This window comes from Gymnoscopelus microlampas, assembly GCF_963454915.1.
Source record: "Gymnoscopelus microlampas genome assembly, chromosome: 19".
NCBI lineage: Eukaryota > Metazoa > Chordata > Actinopteri > Myctophiformes > Myctophidae > Gymnoscopelus > Gymnoscopelus microlampas.
Window position 1 is genome coordinate 17,998,600 of NC_139956.1, and position 21,130 is coordinate 18,019,729.

General features: G+C 42.8%; 1 protein-coding gene across 1 annotated transcript in view; it reads left to right on the top strand.

Moving 5' to 3' along the window:
- Window positions 1–21,130, top strand: part of arap2 (ArfGAP with RhoGAP domain, ankyrin repeat and PH domain 2) — a 226,047-nt gene that overhangs the window by 7,034 nt on the left and 197,883 nt on the right. The window contains exons 3-7 of the mRNA XM_084043154.1: window positions 315–403; window positions 8,773–8,852; window positions 9,735–9,799; window positions 12,015–12,413; window positions 13,795–13,864. Coding sequence (XP_083899280.1) covers window positions 315–403; window positions 8,773–8,852; window positions 9,735–9,799; window positions 12,015–12,413; window positions 13,795–13,864 — 703 coding nt within the window. The remainder of the gene's footprint in view (window positions 1–314; window positions 404–8,772; window positions 8,853–9,734; window positions 9,800–12,014; window positions 12,414–13,794; window positions 13,865–21,130) is intronic.

The window sequence follows — 21,130 nt, forward strand, 5'->3', positions numbered from 1 at the left end:
CGTGGCCAAATACATATAATTTTGGGGGTCCTTGACTTGAAAAAGATTGAGCACCACTGATATAGAAACATACGCTTTTCAGAAAACTGTTGAGATTTAGGAGACGCGTAGAATCGGCTTCAGGTCTCAATGGGTTAATTTAGTCTTACAGATTATAACCCCCCCCCCCCACACACACACACACACACACACACACAGAGTTTGCATATTTGAATCGTGAAACTTAATGCCCCACATCCTGCGTCTTCCCGTGGTATTACCTGTGCGGCTACAATAATTACTTCAATAATTAGCTGATTTCTCTTCATCCTCAGGAGTGCACCACCGCTAGCGCTAACAACCAGCCCCGAACACCGACCCAGCTCCCAGGGTCCCCCTGGGGCCAACGGCGGCTTACAAAAAGGTACAAAAACACAAGTTGTATTTTTTTTTATACTTTGTCTCGCTTCATCTCTGCCATGAATATTTCATTTGGCAGCGGAGTCAGCAGTGCTGTTGTTTGCCCGGATGAAAGAATGGAGGGTATAGTGGGTGTGTGGGGTAGGTGGAGGAGGGGAGGGGTGGTATATAGGGGTGGCGGGGGTGGTGTTTGGCAGCTCTGCTCTGCGGGAGAAAGTGTCGCACTGCTTTGAGTGCGTGTGTGTGCAAGTGTCCCACATGGGAATATGTGGCTTTCTTTCACTTCTCGTCCTGTGGTGAGACCCCAGTGTTTATTTCTGCTGCCCCGGCACGCCAAAGTTTTTTAGAAATGTTTTTGCTCTTCTCACAATCCACAATCTTGCAGTACACATAGTGCAAGTTATGATTTGGGATCTTGTTTAGTAATGTTTGGACTGTGTTAACCCTTATGTCTTATCGTGCTGTACATAGGGGAATCTCAGTGTAGGCAGTTGGCTAAGATGATGCAAGATGTTTTTTTAGTTTTTTTCCCCCCAGCTTTCTAGAACAGGGGTTTTCTCTATGTACTGCCTGTATGTCCCCACAAAACTAGGCCAACACAGTCAGCAAGGTTTGTCTATATCAGCCCAGGGCCCACTGGCGGGCCATGAGGATATTGCAAGTGGGTCCCCAAATAATTGGCAAAACACAAAGATTTTTGTGATAATGTAACATTAATATTAAAAACAATGATTTTTATGATAATGTAACATTAATATTAAAAACAAAATGTTTTTTTCTTCTTTAAAACCTTGAAAAAATGTTTTTTCATTTCACTTTCATTTGAAGTGATACTGATAAATAGGAACTTCATGGTTTCATGACATTTAGGTTTTCTGACCTCAATTACACCCAAAAAAAACTGAACATTCAGTGGATTTTCTGTGGTTTCTGTCGGGATCACACTGTGCCAGACAGTGAAAACCACAATTGCTTTTAACCTATGTCTAATTATAGGCTGCTGATTACAATAATACAAGCATAGAATAAGTCAATAATTTAACCCATTCAAACCGGGAACGCGTTTGTGTCATTTTAGATTTCTTTACAAGCTCATTTCTTTACAAGCTCATAGTGCGGCACAGAGTGCCGTGCTATGAGCTTGTAGATCTGCTATTTTTGAAAAATCGTGAAAAGTTGTGCCAATCTTTGAAACCATCACGCCAGAATGAAATGTTAGGAGCCGGGGAATCTGGTGCAACGCTCAGGTCCTGGACCTGGTGAGACGGAGGAGGAGCCCGGCCAGGAGGCCATCCACAGAGCCTAGCCCCTCCACGTGCCAGAGCCTCTCTTCTCCCCCACTCCCGGCAGAGTAGTTCCGGACAAGCGGATTGAGTGGCACTGTCTTGCGTAGCTACAGTACCTGGGACGCAAGTCGGGGCTTGATCAACCCCGGCTGGGTCACCTGGGCGAGGGTGTATGTTGCGAGACCCGAAACACTGATGATACGTCCCAGGTGCATCCATGTGATGTTTTTTCGTTATGAATATATCTTTTTTTTAAAGAGAATATTTGTAACTCAAATCTTTGCTTCTCGGGGGTCCCTGGAATAATAATAATAATATAATAATATGTATTTGGCCGCAGACCCCCATCTCAAAATATTTTGTTCCAGGGACCCCCCAGAAGCAAAGATTGGAGTTAAAAATGTTCGCTTTTAAAAAAAAATATATATGTTCAAAGATTTGCACACATTTTCACGATTTTTCAAAAATAGCAGATCTACAAGCTCATAGCGTGGCACTCTGTGCCGCACTATGAGCCTGTAAATCTGTTATTTTTTAATAGCCAAAGTATAAAATAATGGTTTAAGTGGTTACACAGATGCGTTACCGGTTTTAACGAGTTAATAATAAAACCGAACAAAGAATGGAGTCAGTAGCCCAATGTGATCACTTGGTAGATAAAAAAAGGGGTAGTTGCCCATCCTGGGATTTACAGTGACCCTGCGTTTTAACAGCGGGCAACTCCGGGCGATGCCGGGCGATATCGCCCAAAAAGATAAAGAAAATCCATCTTTCATCGCCCCCCCGCCCACTTCGCCCGATCGCCGGCTCTCATAGACTTTCATTATATTTTTGGGCGACGTCGCCCAGAGTTGCCCGCTGTTAAAACGTACCGTAAGGGTGGCAGTACCGTATGTCACTACACAACTAGACCACTCACAGCAAGGTTTGTCTGTGTCCCCACAGAACTAGACCAATCACAGCTCACACTGCTACGATGTCACTAAACGTAACAGTACTCACTGTAGCAGAGAACGAACAAATCCTGCACGCCACACGACAGCACTCAAGCTAACAAGCCATTGCTTTCCTGGCTTAACACGTGAATGCTGATCAACACGCACGCACACACACACACACACACACTCACACTCGCACTCGCACACTCACACTCACGCACGACACTGAAGCAGATGATTAGTTCACAAACTGCACACCTAATTACTTACTGTCGATATAGCTAAAGTTTGGAAAGGGACGCCACACTGTTATTTGACTTGTTGTGATGTCACAGCATGCATGTTAACCCATTAAATCCTGGAACGCATCTACAAATGTCTTCTAAAGCTTAACAGTTTTCTGGAAAAAAAACGTATGTTGCTATAATCAGTGGTTCTCAAACTTTTTCATGTCAAAGACCCCCAAAATTATGTGTTTGGCTGCGGACCCCCATCTGAAAATATTTTGTTCCAGAGACCCCCACAAGCAACATTTTTTGTCAAACATTTCCCCTAAAAAAAAAATATATATATATATATATATATATATTCATAGATTTTCAAAACATTTCTAGATTTTTCAAAAATAGCAGATCTACAAGCTCTGCTATCTGCTATTTTTGAATAGCCAAAGTATGAAATAATGGCTATAGCTAAAATCTAAAATGACACAGATGCGTTCCCGGATCAAATGGGTTAAGACAGATCATACATGCTGGCAGTGCTGTACTAACAAGCTTGCATGTGAAAAGAGTCTGAGTGAAACTGCCACCATCCACATTAAATCAACTTCTACATACGGTACAGTTTACTTTTATTTCCTGGTTTTCTCTCTCTCTCTCTCTCTCTCTCTCTCTCTCTTTCTTTGTTCAGTGTACCTTTTTCTTTTGCGACTTGTCTCTTGGTAGACCTCGTTTGAAACTTTTGCTCCGCAGCAGAACAAGAGTGAAGACTATAGAGTGAAGGGAGACGCCGTAAGGCTCCGCAGGAGGAGGAAGGGATGAAGGAAGTGCAGATGGATGCAAAACAAGCCGAGCCGGGGGAGAGAGAGGGATCCCAGACAGTCCCAGAGCAGGGGGTAGGGTAGGGTAGGGGGGAGCTTGCCTAAAAAGTTTCAGTTGATCTCCCGTCACAATGAGGATTACAGTACTACGGAGGTTATCCCACAGCGCACATCCCCCCCGAATCCCATTTGAAAAGGTCCATCCTAACGCTGGGAAACCATGAACCACCACAAAAAGTGTCGCTCACACGCTTTATTGTGAGTGTTCTCACCAAACCTGTCACAGAATGAGTTTGAATGAGAATAAATGTGTGTGGGAAAACGTTTTACCTGCGCACGTGAAACCTTTTTTAACTCATTTACTGCCAGAACTTTATTTTTGCGTTTGCCCACTGCCAGAGATTTTTCATTGAAAAAAACAAAGTATTCAGGAGCCGAGATACAGACTTTTTAAGTTAACAAGGAAGTGGATGGGAGTCTAGATCTTCGAAAAATCATATCTCCTTGGTCTTTGGGTCAAATTTGAAAAAAAAAAAAAAAAAAAAAATGTTTTTGAAAAAAAAATAATTACGTTTTTTACGTCAGTGGCAGTATTAGTTAATTACGTTAATTACGTCAGTGGCAGTGAATGAGTTAACGTGCACGAGTGGAGGGTCCACACGCTGCCAGTGACAACGGCTGCATTCATTAACATGGATCGAAAGAAAATCAGCGTCTGTGAGCTTATACTTGCGTGCCTGGTGGGTTTCAAGAGTAACATTAGATAAATGTATCTGTCAGGGTTGGTGCCAATAAAAAAGGAACTCGTTCAGTCTTTGTAGCCATCTTCTTACCCTAGTTTTAGTGCCCTTATTCTGAGACGAGCATTCAGCGAAAATAGCAGATCTACAGTACAAGCTCACAACGCGTCACAACGCGATGCGTTGTAAAAAGCGTGTAAATGAGCTAACTTTCAGCTAAGACATTTGATGTGGAGGGGGAAAAAAGGAGGGGACCAAGTATAGACCCCTGGGGGACTCCGGTCAACTAAGTATATAGGGTTTAATTGTTTTTTAAACGACCATACCAATGTTATTGCATCATGTTTAGCCCATTGACTTTGTTTACACTACTGCTGACCAATTTCCATAGCATACCATAGTGTTTCACATTTTAAATGCATTTTTCCTACCTTCCAGAAAGACATTGGTATGAAAATCAACTTGCAGAGACTTGAAACTTTCTTGAGATCCAAAACGGCTAGTGAACTTATAGTAAGATAATGCAGCTGAAAGTGTGGATTGATAAGAAAAGCCTAGCCGAAAATACTCAAATAGTAAAAATAGTAAAACATACTAATTAGTGAAACAATTCAAATCAGCTGGAGAAGCAGAGAACTTTTAAGGTGGGTTCAGTCAGGACCACTCTCATAACATTTTATTTCATTACAGCTGAAACAATGCAATAGAATGTGTTATTGTGTGGCGGTATTGTTCTGTTCAGAAGTCCACTGCTCATCCTGCTGCATGCAGGAGAAAGCAGGGTGGTGTAATAAATCTCCCCCAGGGGTCCGGAGACTGAACAGAACCTGTAGCAACAATGATACAATAATATTGTATCATATGCCAGAGCGCTGAACCAGGTTGAGGCTGGGGTGGGGGTTTGCTGCAGTGTTGGAATGCAGAGAGTGAGTATCATTAAAAGAAAAAGACCACCTGGTTGTGGGAATGACAGCGAATGACAGTGTGAATCAACTGAACTGTCAGCTGATGTGTTGATCAGCTGACCCATCGGCTCACAGCAGAGCTTGACTGTGCCTTGCCTGAACTAATGCAATGCTCATTTTATCACCTTTTCTACAAATGGGACCCCCAGAAGAGACGATTTGTGTTAAAAACAAATCAGAATGATTCTAGATTTTTCAAACACTTGATGCTTGTACATCAAAAAATAGCAGATGTACAAGCTCGCAGCGTGGCTCGAAGTGGCGCGATGTGATCTTTTATATCTGCTATTTTTGAGAGCCACTGTTCTAAACCAATATTCTAAATCCTAATGTTGCTATATATATATATATATATATATATATATATATATATATATATATATATATATCGCTAAAATCTAAAATAACACAGATGCTTTCCCGTTTTTAATGGGTTAAAACTAGGAAAATATGTGGACCTCGGGATCCACATACTGTAGAAATGGCATGGCTCCGACTTGGATCTCGGGTCTTCACGTGACCAGTCTGTGCCGTCAGTCATCTATGGCGTATATATTTGAGTTTCAGCACGATCACAGCCTCATTGACTTCTGTTGTAAAATGGAAGTTAAATATTTCAAAAAGTATAAAACATGAAAAGAATATTAGTTGAGGTACTTCTGTGGCCTTCTGGCAGCATGCATGTTGTTGTGATCAGTCCAGTGGTTTGTGAGATTAGCTCTACACACACACACACACACACACACACACACACACACCCTCTCATAGACGGCTAGCCTCCTTCAAAGCCATGCCGTAAAAAGATGGAACCTGGTAATTATTCCTAAATAAAAATAACTACGGTATGCTTGGGGAAAACGGTTGGTATTAACAGTAAAGTATACGTGATCATCAATGTACTAAACATGCAATAACACCGGTATGGTCCGCCGCCTAGATCAGGGGAGACCGGATGGTAGAGGTTGGATACGGTGAAGTAAGCCGATGAGAAAGCAGAAGGGAGTGTGGTGCAGTGACATTACTACCCCCTCCCGCCCCTCCTCCTCCCCACCCCTTGCCGTACCTCATGGTTTGTATCCTGAAGGTCGACCCATAGATGGTGATAAACGACGAGCAACTCCAGCTTCCCACTCAAGTCTATCTGTAGAGGCGCCGTGTACGGAGATACAGTGGAAGGCATGCTGTCATCAAGCAAACGGACCCATTCATTCATTCAAGACCACTGTGCAAGCTCGATACATGCCCTTATGTGCCCCGCCGTAATGGCTCGCTGTTTGAGTTGACTGTGTGGGTGGGGGTCGGTGCACATGTGTTTTTTATCCACAAAGACTTTGTGGCGTCTTCGTTGCATACGTTCAGCTTCAGTCCTCGTATGAAGGTGTGTGATGTCATTTTTGTGTTTCGACGTGTTTCGGTCTGAAGTCACAGCAAGTTAACCCATTAAGACCTGACGACGATTCTACAAAATGTCTTCTAAATCCTGCTAAATCGGTGGTTCTCAAACTTTTTTTATGTCAAGGACCCCCAAAATTATATATATTTGGCCACAGGACCCTCCCATCTCAAAATATTTTTTGTTCCAGGGACCCCCAGAAGCAAAGATTTGAGTTACAAATATTCGCTTAAAAATATATATATATATTAAAAGATTTGCAAAAATGTTCAAGATTTTTCAAAAATAGCAGATATACAAGCTCATAGCGCGGCACTCTGTGCCGCGCTATGAGCTTGTAGATCTGCTATTTTTCAATAGCCAAAGAAATCTAGAATGACAGATGCGTTCCCGGTCTTAATGGGTTAAAGTTTGCATGCATGTCTAAATCTCCGTACATATCTTTGTGTGTGTGTGTGTGTGTGTGTGTGTGTGTGTGTGTGTGTGTGTGTGTGTGTGTGTGCATGTCCAGCCCTGGGGCAGCGTCTTCTGGCCCTCAACAATCCTCAGGAGATGCTGGTGTCATTTTTCACAGTGACAGGCGGTGGCCCACGCAGGGGTGGCCCCCAGGTTCTCCAGACTAATAGTGTCTGGGATGAGCCTGTTCACTCCGTCCCTTCTCTTCCACCCGGACCACCGAACGTGGGTCCCTACAGGGAACCCAGTCAGAGGAATATAGCCTTGGCACAGACACGGTCCGTCTCTCTGTCCTTCTGAGATAGAGAGAGAGATAGAATGAAAGAGAGAGACTCCAAAGTTCTGAGAAGAGTGGGGGAGTGATGTTAACACTTGGGGTGCCAGCATTTTTTCATAACAACTTACGTTGGGTGCCAGCATTCTCCCCATTGACTGCGCTTTACTGTTTAAACAGGGTCCCCACGGTCATGAAATTCCTGGAAATATTTTGAAATTAAAAAAAGTACTGGAAAAGGTTTGAAATTGATCAAACATCATCAAAGGTCCTGGAATTTATCAATGGTCCTGGAAAAATATTTGGCTATGCATTGTTTTTGGCTATTGATTTTGCTAAAACAAAACATTTTCATAAACATGAATAATATTACACGAAATATGGAACATAATTAGTTTTTCGCCGAACGGGCTGTGTGACGGCAGCCTAATGTATGTCTCAAACTTTATTTTTGCTACACTGCCTATCTTTGGGCATTCTACATAGGAGTAAGAGACACATTATTGCGCCGAATGATTGTTATATAGGCCTGGAAATTGGGCTAAATATTCTGGAAAAGTTTTGGAAAAGTTTTGGAAATTCATTGCTAAAAATGTGTGGGGACCCTGTTTAAAGCTCTAGACTCCACGACGAGCAAATCCATGTAAAAAAAAAGCATCCATTCATTATACATAGAGGTCTCGTACAATCGGGGGGAAAAAATTAAAAACATTCGGTAATCCGTTCCATAGTTGCAGCCAGTTGAAAATCAAAAATAGTCAAAAATACACTGTAAAAAAAAAAGTACACAGGAGCCGAGATACAGGCTTTTGAAGTCATAAGTTAACCAGGAAGTGGATTAAAGTCTAAATCTTCGAAAATGATATCTCCTGGTGCTGTGAAGAAAAAAAAAAAAAAAAAAATTGAAATGTTTTTTTTTCATTTTTTTCCCCCAAAAACAGTATATATACGGTTTTGGCACTCAACAGTTGTAATTGAAAATAAGTATATATACGGTTTTGGCACCCAATGTGTTAAAACAAATACATTTAATTAGTTTACGGCAGAGATGGATTAAGGGTCAGTTCTGTTACTTTTAAGATCAATGAACGGGCTTAATCAAAGGGCACTGTAGCATCGGAGCGGCTTCGATTTGCAACCGCAACTCCGGCGCTTTTTTAAACCCCTGTCCTTTCATGCACTTGCGTAGGGCCGTGACCCCGTGTTCATCGTGCCGTATGTCCTCAAATACAACAAAACAACTGCTGTCCTTCTTCTTTTGTATGTGTCCCCTATGTAGCTCCGCTTCAAAGACGGCTGACTCCCATTGTTCCCTACGGAGAGACCTTCCTGTACAACCATCCCGCCGAGAACGTCCTGGTGAGACGGCATCCGCTTTCATGGCGAGACACACGCATTCAGCCTAACTGAAGGGGGACGGCGATTTATTCGACATCACTTACATTTCAGATGCCATCCTCACACTAAATATAACCCCCCCCCACCCTCATTATTCCCTTGTCGACCACAGACACGGGGCAGAGTGGATGATCTGCTAGTGTCAGCTCGGGTCCCCCCCGGGGTTAATAGAAATGTCACTGATAGTCTAGCCTGGCCGCTAAGTTAACCCGTTAAGACCGGGAACGCATCGGTATCATTTGAAGATTTCTTTGGCTATTCAAAAATAGCAGATGTACAAGCTCATGAGCTTGTAGATCTGCTATTTTTGAAAAATCGTGAAAATATGTGCAAATCTTTCAATATATATATGTTTTAAAGCGAACATTTTTAACTTAAATCTTTGCATCTGGGGATTCTACAAATGTCTTCTAAATTCTAACACTTTTTTTTTTTTTAACGTATGTTGCTATAATATCAGTGGTTTTCAAACTTTTTCATGTCAAGGACCCCCAAAATTATATGTATTTGGCCGCGGACCCTCATCTCAAAATATTTAGTTCCAGGGACCCCTAGAAGCAAAGATTTGGGTTACAAATGTTCGCTTTAAAAACTATATATATTGAAAGATTTGCACACATTTTCACGATTTTCACGAAAATAGCAGATCTACAAGCTCATAGCTCATGAGCTTGTAGATCTGCTATTTTTGAAAAGCCAAAGAAATCGAAAAATGACACTGACGCTTCCCCCGGTCTTAAAGGGTTAACCTATTTCACCCGCTAGCACAATAACGGCGGCCTGAGTGAATGATGGCCGACGTCCCCGTTCGCTGCTAATGCCATTTTGTCTCCTCCTCCTTAGGACCGGGGACCAGAGGAACTGCTGAAGAAAGAGTGCCAGGGGAAAATAAAGCACAAGAAGTTGAGGTGTGGTATAGTGATGTTGACGTGGTGCTTCTCTGTTGTGCCTGCCACTGTCTTCTTGCCAGCTGCGATGTCTGCAAATAGCAACGTTTCAAACACTCAGAATAGAGAGAAAGCAGGAACACAACATTCATACATTGAGTCTCTGAGCATGAGAAATACAGAAAGAATACATTGTGTACGTACGTTCAGTATGGTACTGTACATGGCCAGTGGAAGGTATATGGGTGCCATATACCCACTTCTTGTTTTAGTGTAGCATTGCATATTTTTACTTCTAACATTTTTCCTTCTAACCTTTCAATCAGTTTTACTGTTATAGAGTACAGAAGTCCTGACGCCACTCGTTCATCCCCTGGGTGGCGGAAATAATTTCTCTATGGAGAATAACATTGGGTCATCTTAGAATCGTCTCATATAAGAATTGTGCTCCAGAAATAAACAAACTGTCTCGGCGATATTGTCAGGGAGGTGGCTCTGTATCGTTTATGATAGTCAGTCACTCATATTTGATACAGTCTGTATCTGGCGAAAAATGTACTAATTTGGCGGAAGTAACATTAGCGTTTTATCGTCGTCAGTTGATGCTTCATACCCATAAGAGTCAAACCATTTGTTTATTTTTGGAACAGTTCTTATTTGACGCGATACTAACTCATTCAGTGCCACATGACGTCTAAAACGTCATTAAAAAAACCGCCATTGTTAAGCCCTGAGCGCCACGTGACGTCTAAGAAGTCAAAAAAAAAAAAAAAAAAAAAAAAAAAATTTTTTTTTTTTGGAAAAAAATGTTCAGAACCCAAGATATCATGATTTGAAAATGTGCTGCTCCATTCACTTCTTGTTTAACTTCTTACTGAAAAAGGCTGTATCTCAGCTCCTAAGCACTTTTTTTTTTACAATTAATTTTACGCTCTGGCACTGGGACAGCACAACCAGAAATAACAGTCAGGCACTGAATGAGTTAAACACGTCTATGGGAATTCAGAATGGGTGGAAAAAAATGCGACCCACGTAGGATGCGTAAATTACGTCGGACTTCGGTGCTCTATTTTTAAATGCATATTGATTCTAAATATTTGAAAACGTCTCAATATTTGTGCCACTATCGCTGTGCATTCTCCTCTTCTCGACTCAGCCTAGTGGAGTAGACAAGAACATGCCCACACGCTCCCTCTCACTCGCATGCAGTCGCTTGGCTCCTCAATAGGCTTGTCTCGTGTCTCAACTTGAAAATAGTTTGTGGGTTGTTTCACAGTGTTACAGATTTGCATTGTCACAGTCTTTTTTTCTTTTCTTTTCTTTTTTTTTGGGGGGTGGGTCTTGTCACAGTATTATATTTTTTTGGGTCAGTGTAAGGGCACGGTCACATACACCTCGGAAACAGACACATCCCATGGGGCGTATTGATGTGTGCGCAAGGTCAAGTGACTTTGCAAACACTACCGGCCCATACTGTTCCAATTTGTAATTTTTTTTGGTAAACAATCACTTTAAGTTGACCTGCCAATATGAGAGACACTGCACTATTACTTTGCAGCATTGGGCCACCTTGAAATGCTTTGGCAAAAATTAGAGTCTGCCCACTTCTCCCCAGACAGCACTACACCAGCCTATAAATCATCTTTAGTAGACTTGTTCATGTTCACAAATGCCAGTCTTAGAACCCAGGAATGCACATTATTACTGTGAATGTGTTCTCTCTGCAGTTTTTCTTCATTAACCCGTTCAAACCGGGAACGCATCTGTGTAACCACTTTATCCATATTTTATACTCTGGCTATTCAAAAATAGCAGATCTACAAGCTCGTAGCGCCGCGCTACGAGCTTGTAGATCTGCTATTTTTGAAAAATCTTGAACATTTGTGCAAATTTTTGAAAACAAACACTTTTCTAAACAACATTTTTAACTCAAATCTTTACTTCTGGGGGTCCCTGGAACTAAATATTTTGAAATGGGGGTCCGCGGCCAAATACATATCATTTTGGGGGTCTTTGACATGAGAAAGATTGAGCACCACTGATAAAGCAACAATAGTCTTTCAGAAAACTGTTTTGAAGACATTTGGAGAATCGGAACCTCAGGCCTCAATGGGTTAAACACACATTCAATTGATTGATTGCGACTGGATAAGACATTTTGAAATCACATCGACAGATGCAGTGCAGACAGAATAGAATGACGTAACACGCTTCCATTCGAAATCTGTGACTACAGGAAGAAGCAACTCAAACCCAAAGAGTCTGCGGAGGGAAACGACCAGGCCGAGGAAACGGTTCCCGCGCCGCCCGCGCCCGCCTCGGCTCTGCTGCCCGACCACGGCGAGGACGACTACTCCACGGTGGAGGAATGCGCCGCCAGTTTGCAACTCGCCAGTCAGGGGGCCGTGGCGAAAACCAACAACGACGCGGCGCCGGAACCTCTAGCTCTCGGCGACGAATCTGTGAAGATGGTGGAGTGTGAGCTCTACTCAGTGCATCCTGCCGATCCTCTGGGGACTCTGGCCACGCACGCCGCGCCCGTCAGCGCGGACATTTCGCCGTACGCCTGCTTCTACGGAGCCCCCAAAAACCAGCAGGTCAAAGCCGGTTGGCTGGACAAGCTGTCTCCTCAAGGGTACGTCTCCACTTCACTGACCTGTGAATTTTCTTCTTCCTCAACCCCCCCTGGTTTCCAGTGCGATACGTACAGGCAGCGACTAGATGGCGGATGTAGGCCTATCACAATTACTACATAATCGTTTAATTGCAATTATTTGAGATAATCGCAATTATTTTTGCATAATCGTTTCCATGTTGAAAATGTTTCACATATTATGTTCACACATAAAAAAAGCAGAAATAGCAGATCTACAAGCTTACAACGCGTCACCTGCTTTTTTTTTACGAAGTGACACGTTTTAAGCTTGTAGATCTGCTATTTCTGCTTTTTTTTTTACATGTATAACATTATTAAATATGTCAATAATGTCTTTAATTTAAGATTTAACATGTTGTTTTTTTTCGGGTCAGGTGTCACACTATTGCCCTATTTGGATTGAAAACGGCTATTGTAGCTGAAAAGCTACAAGTTTGCATGTCTGATAATGCATAAACAGAATTATTTGTTTGCATTTACTTTCCCCCCCCCCCCCATATATTTCCATAATAAAAAAAGTGCGTATCGTATCGATATCGTATCGAAGTTGTGAGCCAAATATCGTATCGTATCGTTTGGTGAAATTAGTGTATCGGCACACCCCTAGGCGGATGTGATTTTCAGTGTTCAACTCTATCTGATTTTATGATACACTTAAATTTCACTGTCCAAGCTATGATGATGATTTAAAATTGGCAAGGGGCACTGGATATACTGCACCCTGAATCAGACCTACTGTATCCATTATGCACAGCGTCAGGAGATGGAGATAGGACATGACTTAAGAGCATTGATATTCATACCCTTTCACAGTCCTGGCAGAGCAGCGTTTCTTTTCCCCCCACGGTGCTTAATTTACTCTTGTTGCACCACGTGGCTCCCAGTCACTCAGAGCCCAGAGTTGCGTTGTGTGTTGTGCGCTATCAATCATTTCCTCTCTTTTCCATCCTCTTTACTTGACCACCCCATTTGCATTGGGTTTGGCACGCTGCCCTCGGGGCTGTTGAATATTCAAAACGGCAAGTGCCCATTTGTTTTATTATGCTAATTGACAGCTGTTGATACAGCACTTGACATTTATGAATCAATGGCACTCCGGATGAAATACGAGACGAGTACCTGTTCGCTGTTCAGCGTGTGTGTGTGTGTGTGTGTGCGTGCGTTCGGATAGCTGACTTTCAGAAATCAAGACATTTTGAGAGCAGTGCGACGCGCATGTCTTTTCTTATACGTTTTAATCCCATACAGAACTGAACTAAGGAGTTTGTCAAAGAACCAGAGAGAGAGAGAGAGAGAGTCTGACTGCCTGCATTTTCCCATATTTTGCAGTTGAGAATGTTCATGTCACTCTCTCTTCCAGGAAACGGGTCTTTCAGAGGAGGTGGGTGAGGTTTGATGGCGAGAGTCTTTCCTACTACAACAATGACAAGGTGAGCACATTCTACACACACACACACACACGCACACACACACACAGACACAGACACGCACACACACACACACACACACACACACGGGTATGCACACAAGGCCGCCACATGACTTTCATGAACTACGGAAACCTGCCTATACCCAAAAACTTCCCACAGACGATCACCCTCCGCCACCCACCCTCAGTCCCCCCACACCTCTGCTGCGCGACGCTCTCGCCAAGCCAATTCAACTCCTTCCTCGTTAACCCAATAAGGCCTGAGGTTCTGATTCTACGAAATGTCTTCTAAAACAGTTTTTTGAAAAAAAATGATGTTGCTATGTCAGTGGTTCTCAAACTTTTTCATGTCAAGGACCCCAAAGTGTACATGTATTTGGCCGCGGACCCCCATCTCAAAATGTTTTGTTCCAGGGACCCCCAGAAGCAAAGATTTGAGTTACAAATGTTCGCTTTAAAAAATACATATTCAAAAATGTGCACAAACTTTCTCGATTAAAAAAAAAAAAAGCAGATCTACAAGCTTGTATATCTGCTATTTTTGAATAGCCAAAGTGTAAAATAATGCTTTTTATCTCAAGTCCAAAAACAGATGCGTTCCCGGTCTTAATGGGTTAAGGAAAAGGAAATCTATTTTTAAGCAGCGGAGTGCCAGTCTACCCGGCCCACACACACACACACGCACACGCACACGCACACGCACACGCACACGCACACGCACACGCACACACACACACACACACACACACACACACACACACACACACACACACACACACACACACACACACACACACACACACACACACACACACACACACGCGCGCGTACGCCAGAGCCAGCCGAGCCAAACGTTCTCCTCTCTCCCCTTCCTCCTCATTGTCATCATCATCATCATTAGGCTGACAGGGTAAAGAACGGGGGCAAGGACGCAGCGACATTATGGCACGCATGGCTGGCCAGTGCGCTCTCCCAATGCCTCGCGCCCAGCCATACAGTAAAGTACATTGATGTTGGCATCTGACCAGGCTCCCCCAGAGAGAGAGGGAGTGGTGGAAAAAGTACTCTAATTCTTTACTTAAGTAAAAGTACCAATACTGCAATATAAAAATACTCCGTTACAAGTAAAAGTCCAAAATTAAAAATTTACTTGAATAAAAGTACAAAAGTATTGGCATCAAAATATACTTAAAGTACCAAAAGTAAAAGTACTAAATATTTGAAAATAGCAGATCTACAAGCTCACAACGCGTCGCGATGCGACGCGTTGTGAGCTTGTAGATCGGCTATTTTCAAATAGCCTAGGTATAAAATAGGTTTAAAGTGGTTAATGTATGTTTTATAATATCATAATTTATATCTAAAAGTAACTAGTAACTAAAGTTTTCAAATAAGTGTAGTGGAGTAAAAGTACAATATTTGCCTCTGAGATGTAGTGGAGTAGAGGTAAAAGTAATGGAAATTGGAAATACTCAAGTAAAGTACAAATACCTCAAAATTGTACTTAAGTACAGTACTTAAGTAAATGTACTTAGTTACTTTCCACCACTGAGAGGGAGAGAGGGAGGGAGTGGGAGAGAGAGAGAGAGGGAATACTCACCTTTTTCTTGCCTCCATCAGCACTTCTCCCACTTTTTCTGCGCGCCTCCTTTACCTCCCTTTTTCCTGCTCCTCGCTCTCTCTCCTTCAGACTGCGCTCTTGACAGTCGAGCTCTCGACTCGGAGCGTAGCGCCGGGGGGCCTCGTCACGAGGAGAGAGGAGCACGGTGAAGGCTTCTGGCGCTGAAACCTGAGTGAATGAGAACCGATAGGCTGCGGAGAAAGAAAGAAAGAAAGTAAAAAAAAGAAGGGACAAAAGATATGGAGAGAGAGAGATATTTTTTAACCTTCAGACCCGTCTCTTGTCTATCACTGTCTCTCATTGAAATGGTCTTTTTGGTTTGGTTTCTCAATACCGCTCTCTTCTCAAAACCTTTTCACTAAAGGTCATCCGTGAGTTGCTGGCTGTTCACTCAATGGGTTGCATTAACCCATTAAGACCTGGAATTGTGTCATTTTTAGATTTGAGCTAAAAAGCATTATTTTACACTTTGGGCTATTCAAAAATAGCAGATCTACAAGCTCGTAGCGCGGCACCGAGTGCCGCGCTACGAGCTTGTAGATCTGCTATTTTTGAAAAATCTCGAAAATGTGTGCAAATCCTTGAATATGTATATTTTTAAAGCGAATATTTTTTAACTCAAATCTTTGCTTCTGGGGGGGTCCCTGGAACAACATATTTTGATGGGGGTCTGCGGCCAAATACATATAATTGTGGGGGTCCTTGACATGAAAAAGATTGAGCACCACTGATATAGAAACATACGTTTTTCAGAAAACTGTTGAGATTTAGGAGACATGTAGAATCGGCTTCAGGTCTCAATGGGTTAAAATCACTCAAGCGGTGAAGTCATTCAGTCAAGCAGTTGACCGAATGACGCGCGCGCACGTGTGTCTGTGTCCGCGTGCGCGCGCGCGTGTGTGTCAGTCCTACATTGTATTTTTGCCTTTTAGCCAATCTTTTTTAACATTAGTGAGCTCAAGTGATTGCGAACACTTGACAAATGATGTTGTACCCTTAATGTTCTTGTGACAAGCCCATGCATCTAATATAACTTCAACCCAACAAAAGTAGCCTGTGTGTGTGTGTGTGTGTGTGTGTGTGTGTGTGTGTGTGTGTGTGTGTGGCAGTGACCTCAGCGTGCCCCTCTGTTTTTGCTGTAGCAGCATTGCACAACATCACAATCAATGATGTGGGACCTGTCTGACGCCGGCTCGTTAATCACTTACTAATTATAGCCCTTCTCCCTCACACTCTCTCTCTCTCTCTCTCTCTCTCTCCCTCTGTTTCCATTGCATTTGCTGCTTTATGTACTCTTGTTGCACCAAGAGCTGGCGGCGGAGTGGGAGTCGGCGGGGAGGCCACGGCGAGTCAGCACTTAATGCTAGGTGTCACTGTTAGCATAGACCTGGCAGTGTGGAGGAAAGATGGTGGCCTCACATACACGGTGTGACCCATGTGCACGTGAGCGAGCGAGCGCGCGCGAGAGAGAGAGAGAATAAGTGTTGTCTAAACTTTTTTAACCCATTCAATCCGGTCACCCATCTATGAATGGGTCTTATAAATCGAAAGTTTTCTGAAAAAAAAAAAACATGTTGCTATATCAGTGGTTCTCAAACTTTTTCATGTCGAGGACCCCCAACATTGTATGTTTTTGGCCGCGGACCCCCATCTGAAAATGTTTTGTTCCAGGGACCCTCAGAAGCAAATATTTGAGTCAAAAATGCTCCCTTTAAAATATATATATATATTCATAGATTTGCACAAATGTTCACGTTTTTTCAAAAATAGCAGATCCACAAGCTCATAGCGCGGCACTCGGTGCCGCGCTATGAGCTTGTATATCTGCTATTTTTGAATTGCCAAATCATAAAACAATGGCTATAGCCAAAAATCTAAAAATGACACAGATGCGTCCCCCGTCCCCTCCCCCGGATTGAATGGGTTAAAGTCGTTCACCAATGTGACTTTTAACTTTCTGAGCGGGCCGAGTGCTTCATCAGTTCTCCGGGCGGGACGGGGTGAAGGGGGAGGTCGAGTACGATGGCTCCGTCATGCATGCACCGTCTGGTCAGCGGAGGGTCCTGTAACACAGCACACCTTTTCCTCTTACCTCTCTCTCCACAGAACAGTGTCAGGGCTGGAGCAACACCGTACAAACAGAGGAAGGCTCTCAATGCCTTGTCGGCATAATGACTGTACTTAGAGGGCACTTTTATTTACCACTTAAGTTTGTTTTTCTTTATTTATTCTTTGTTTATGACATTTTATGACATATTTAGAAAAAATGTTGCCAGTAAATGACATGGGGACACCGGCTTGAAAGTGGTCAAAGGGATAGTTCACTCAAAAAAACACTTTTTTTCTATCGATTAGTCACCCCATGGAGACTTGAATTCATGGATACTTTTTTGTTTTTGTTGCAATAATTAATTTGATGGGGGGGGATTTGATGACCAGCGGTTCCGGTAGGAGACGCAAAGGAGACTCTTGTCCTACCGGAACCGCTCCCGGTCATCAAATTATTGGCTTAGGAATGCGACAAAAACTAAAAAATATCCATGAATTCAAGTCTCCATGGGGTGACTAATCAATAGAAAATAAGTCATTTTGGGGGTGACATATCCCTTTAATGTTACAAAGAGCTTTAGAGTGGCAAAATAGAATAGTGTTGTGAGATGACATTTAAAAGATGGATCAGTCCAAATAATTTATTATCATTATCATTATTATTATTATTTATAATGATAATAACTTATTACCCTATTGGGAAATCCCCATTGACTGTAGTTGCTATCTGGTCTTTGGAACTGAGAGCTTTCTCTAATGACCTACGAGTATGGCCCTCAGGGCCCTCTACATAATGGGGTTAAAAGTTCACAAATGTAGGTTAGAGCTATTGAATCTATTGCCTCGTTTGTGATCAATCAAATCTTCAGATCAATGAGAAACCTCCTGGAGGGATGCTAACATGGGGTTAATGTCTCTTCTCTTAATTTCAGTGAGAAGCCCGGCTGCATTATGAATCAACTGCAGGATAAATGATGGAGACCAAATGAAATAAGGGCATGGATAATTATTTAATGATTACATAGTTGTTTTGCATCTGATACACACATTAATGATAGCAAATGAGACACAACATTGCTGAACTTGACATGTATTTAGCGCAGTAATATATTATTCACCCAAAAACACTTGAAACATAGAAAAAGCGACAAATGTTTGATCCACAAGCTCTTGCGACACAAGATCGAAGATTGTAGATCGGCTATTATCGGCGAAGAGATTTGGTGTAGAGGGAAAAACAAGGATGGGGTCAAATACAGACCCCTGGGGGCGCCGGTCAACGAAGTATATAGGGTTTTAAATGGTTACCCAGCCACCTGAGCGGAGTTATCGGACGATATATCGCGGTTGACTGCTATAGTTTAGCTTGTAGCTCTCCTTAGTGTAAATGGATGTTTGCATTGCAGCCAGTGGCGGAAGAAGTACTCAGATATTTTACTTAAGTAAAAGTAGCAATACCACAATTAGAAAATACTCTGTTACAAGTAAAAGGCATGTGTTCAAAATGATACTTGAGTAAAAGTACAGTATTGGCATCAAAATATACTTAAAGTACCAAAAGTAAAAGTACTAAAATGTTTTTAAATAGCAGAGCTACAAGCTCACAACGCGTTGCTTGTGAGCTTAAAAAAATAGGGCTGAAGAGGTTAATGTATGTTTTATAATATAATAATTTATATCTGCAAAGTTTTCAAATAATTTTAGTGGAGTAAAAGTGCAATATTTGCATCTGAGGTGTAGTGGAGTAGAAGTAAAAGTATCGAAAATTGTAAATACTCCAGTAAAGTAAAAATACCTCAAAATTGTACTTTAAGTACAGTACTTGAGTAAATGTACTTAGTTACTTTCCACCACTGATTGCAGCTGTATGTGGAAGTGACATGAACATGATGACAGGCTGTAGATAATTATGTTCAATCTCTCTCTCTCTCTCTCTCTCTCTCTCTCTCTCTCTCTCTCTCTCTCTCTCTCTCTCTCTCTCTCTCTCTCTCTCTCTCTCTCTCTCTCTCTCTCTCTCTCTCTCTCTCTCTCTCTCTGGTGTTGATTTTCTCCCTCCTTTCCTCCATCACTTCCTCCACACCCACCCAGGGCTTTAATTTTGTTTCGTCTTTCCACTGAAATCCCGCGGGATTGGTCGGCCCCAGACAGAAGTAATCGCACTTAATCGCCCGTCGCGGGGGCCAGCGTTCTCCGTGGCTCCTGTGATGTCATGAGCAGGAGGAGGTCAACCGGGCGGTGGCGTGGGATAGTGGAGCGCTCGCCAATCTCACTCACTGGGTCCATCATCTCCTGGTGTTGGGCCATAGTATCCCGCTCTCAACACAGTCGCTCGCCCCTTTCGCTGGATTTCGTCAACCGCGGGATTGACACGGAGGGCTTGATGCAGTGTCACATGTATGCTTAAGTTGTGTGTGTGTGTGTGTGTGTGCACACTCACTGCACATCTGTGGCCGTTTGTTAGCAGAAGAAAAAACAAAGCCTGGCTTGGACTTGTGTGAGGGGGGTGGAGGGCGGCAGTGAGAGGGATGAAGAGATGAGGGGGGAGGGGGGGGGGGGGAGGAGAGAGGATGGATGGAAAAGGCGAGGGAGAGAGATAAGGTTTTAGGATCAGGGATCCGTCTTTTTTTTCTGTGTGTCAGTATCTTTTCATTGTCTGTCCGTCTGACGCTGCAAAGCTCTTTCATGCCAAGCCTGAAAGCTCCTGCTCTTCTCTTCTCCTGTCTCTTCCCAAGACCCCGGCGCTGACACTTCACACCTGGAGGGGGTTAGCCCCCCCCCCCAGCCCCTTACCCCCCCCCCCCCCCTTCTTTCCTTGTGTGAGATTTGCAGTGCCCCTCAGAAATATTAACCCATTAAGACCTGAGGCCGATTAAAAAAAGAAAAAATCGGAATCGTAACGCTTTGAAAAAAATATATATATTCAAAGATTTGCACAAATTTTCACGATTTTACAAAAATAGCAGATCTACAAGCTCGTAGCGCGGCACTCGGTGCCGCGCTATGAGCTTGTATATCTGCTATTTTTGAATAGCCAAAGAACTCTAAAGTGACACAGATGCGTTCCAGGTCTTAATGGTTTAATTTGGCTTTGTCTTGAAAACCCTTCATTTTTTGGGGGGTGAAATGATAACCAAAAAAAAGAGTGTCTCTGATATTAACCACTTGAACCCTAGTCTGGGGGGAGAACTTTCGGCGAGGACATTTGATGTGGATGGAGTATAGACGCCTGGGCGACTCCAGTCAATGAAGTGTATAGGGTTGAAGTGATTAAATAAGGCCAAATAAAATAAAGCACAATAAGCATCTAGTTCATTCCTAGTAGTCAAACAGAATATTTCGACCTTGTGAGTGACCGTGTGGAGGTTAGAATGTGTTTCCAGTCACGTCTAGCACTGTGTCAGGAATGCTCACATTTCAGCGTACCAGCACAAATTGATGCTCAAAGATTGGCATCTCTTACTGTTTTTACCCTCCAGGGTTTAACATTAAAGTAATAAAATCGACCATGTAATTTGATAGGGAGGGGGGGTTCTCAAATGTTTACACGCCGACGGCGTATGGTACACATGATATTTCCAAATAACTATTTGAAATGTG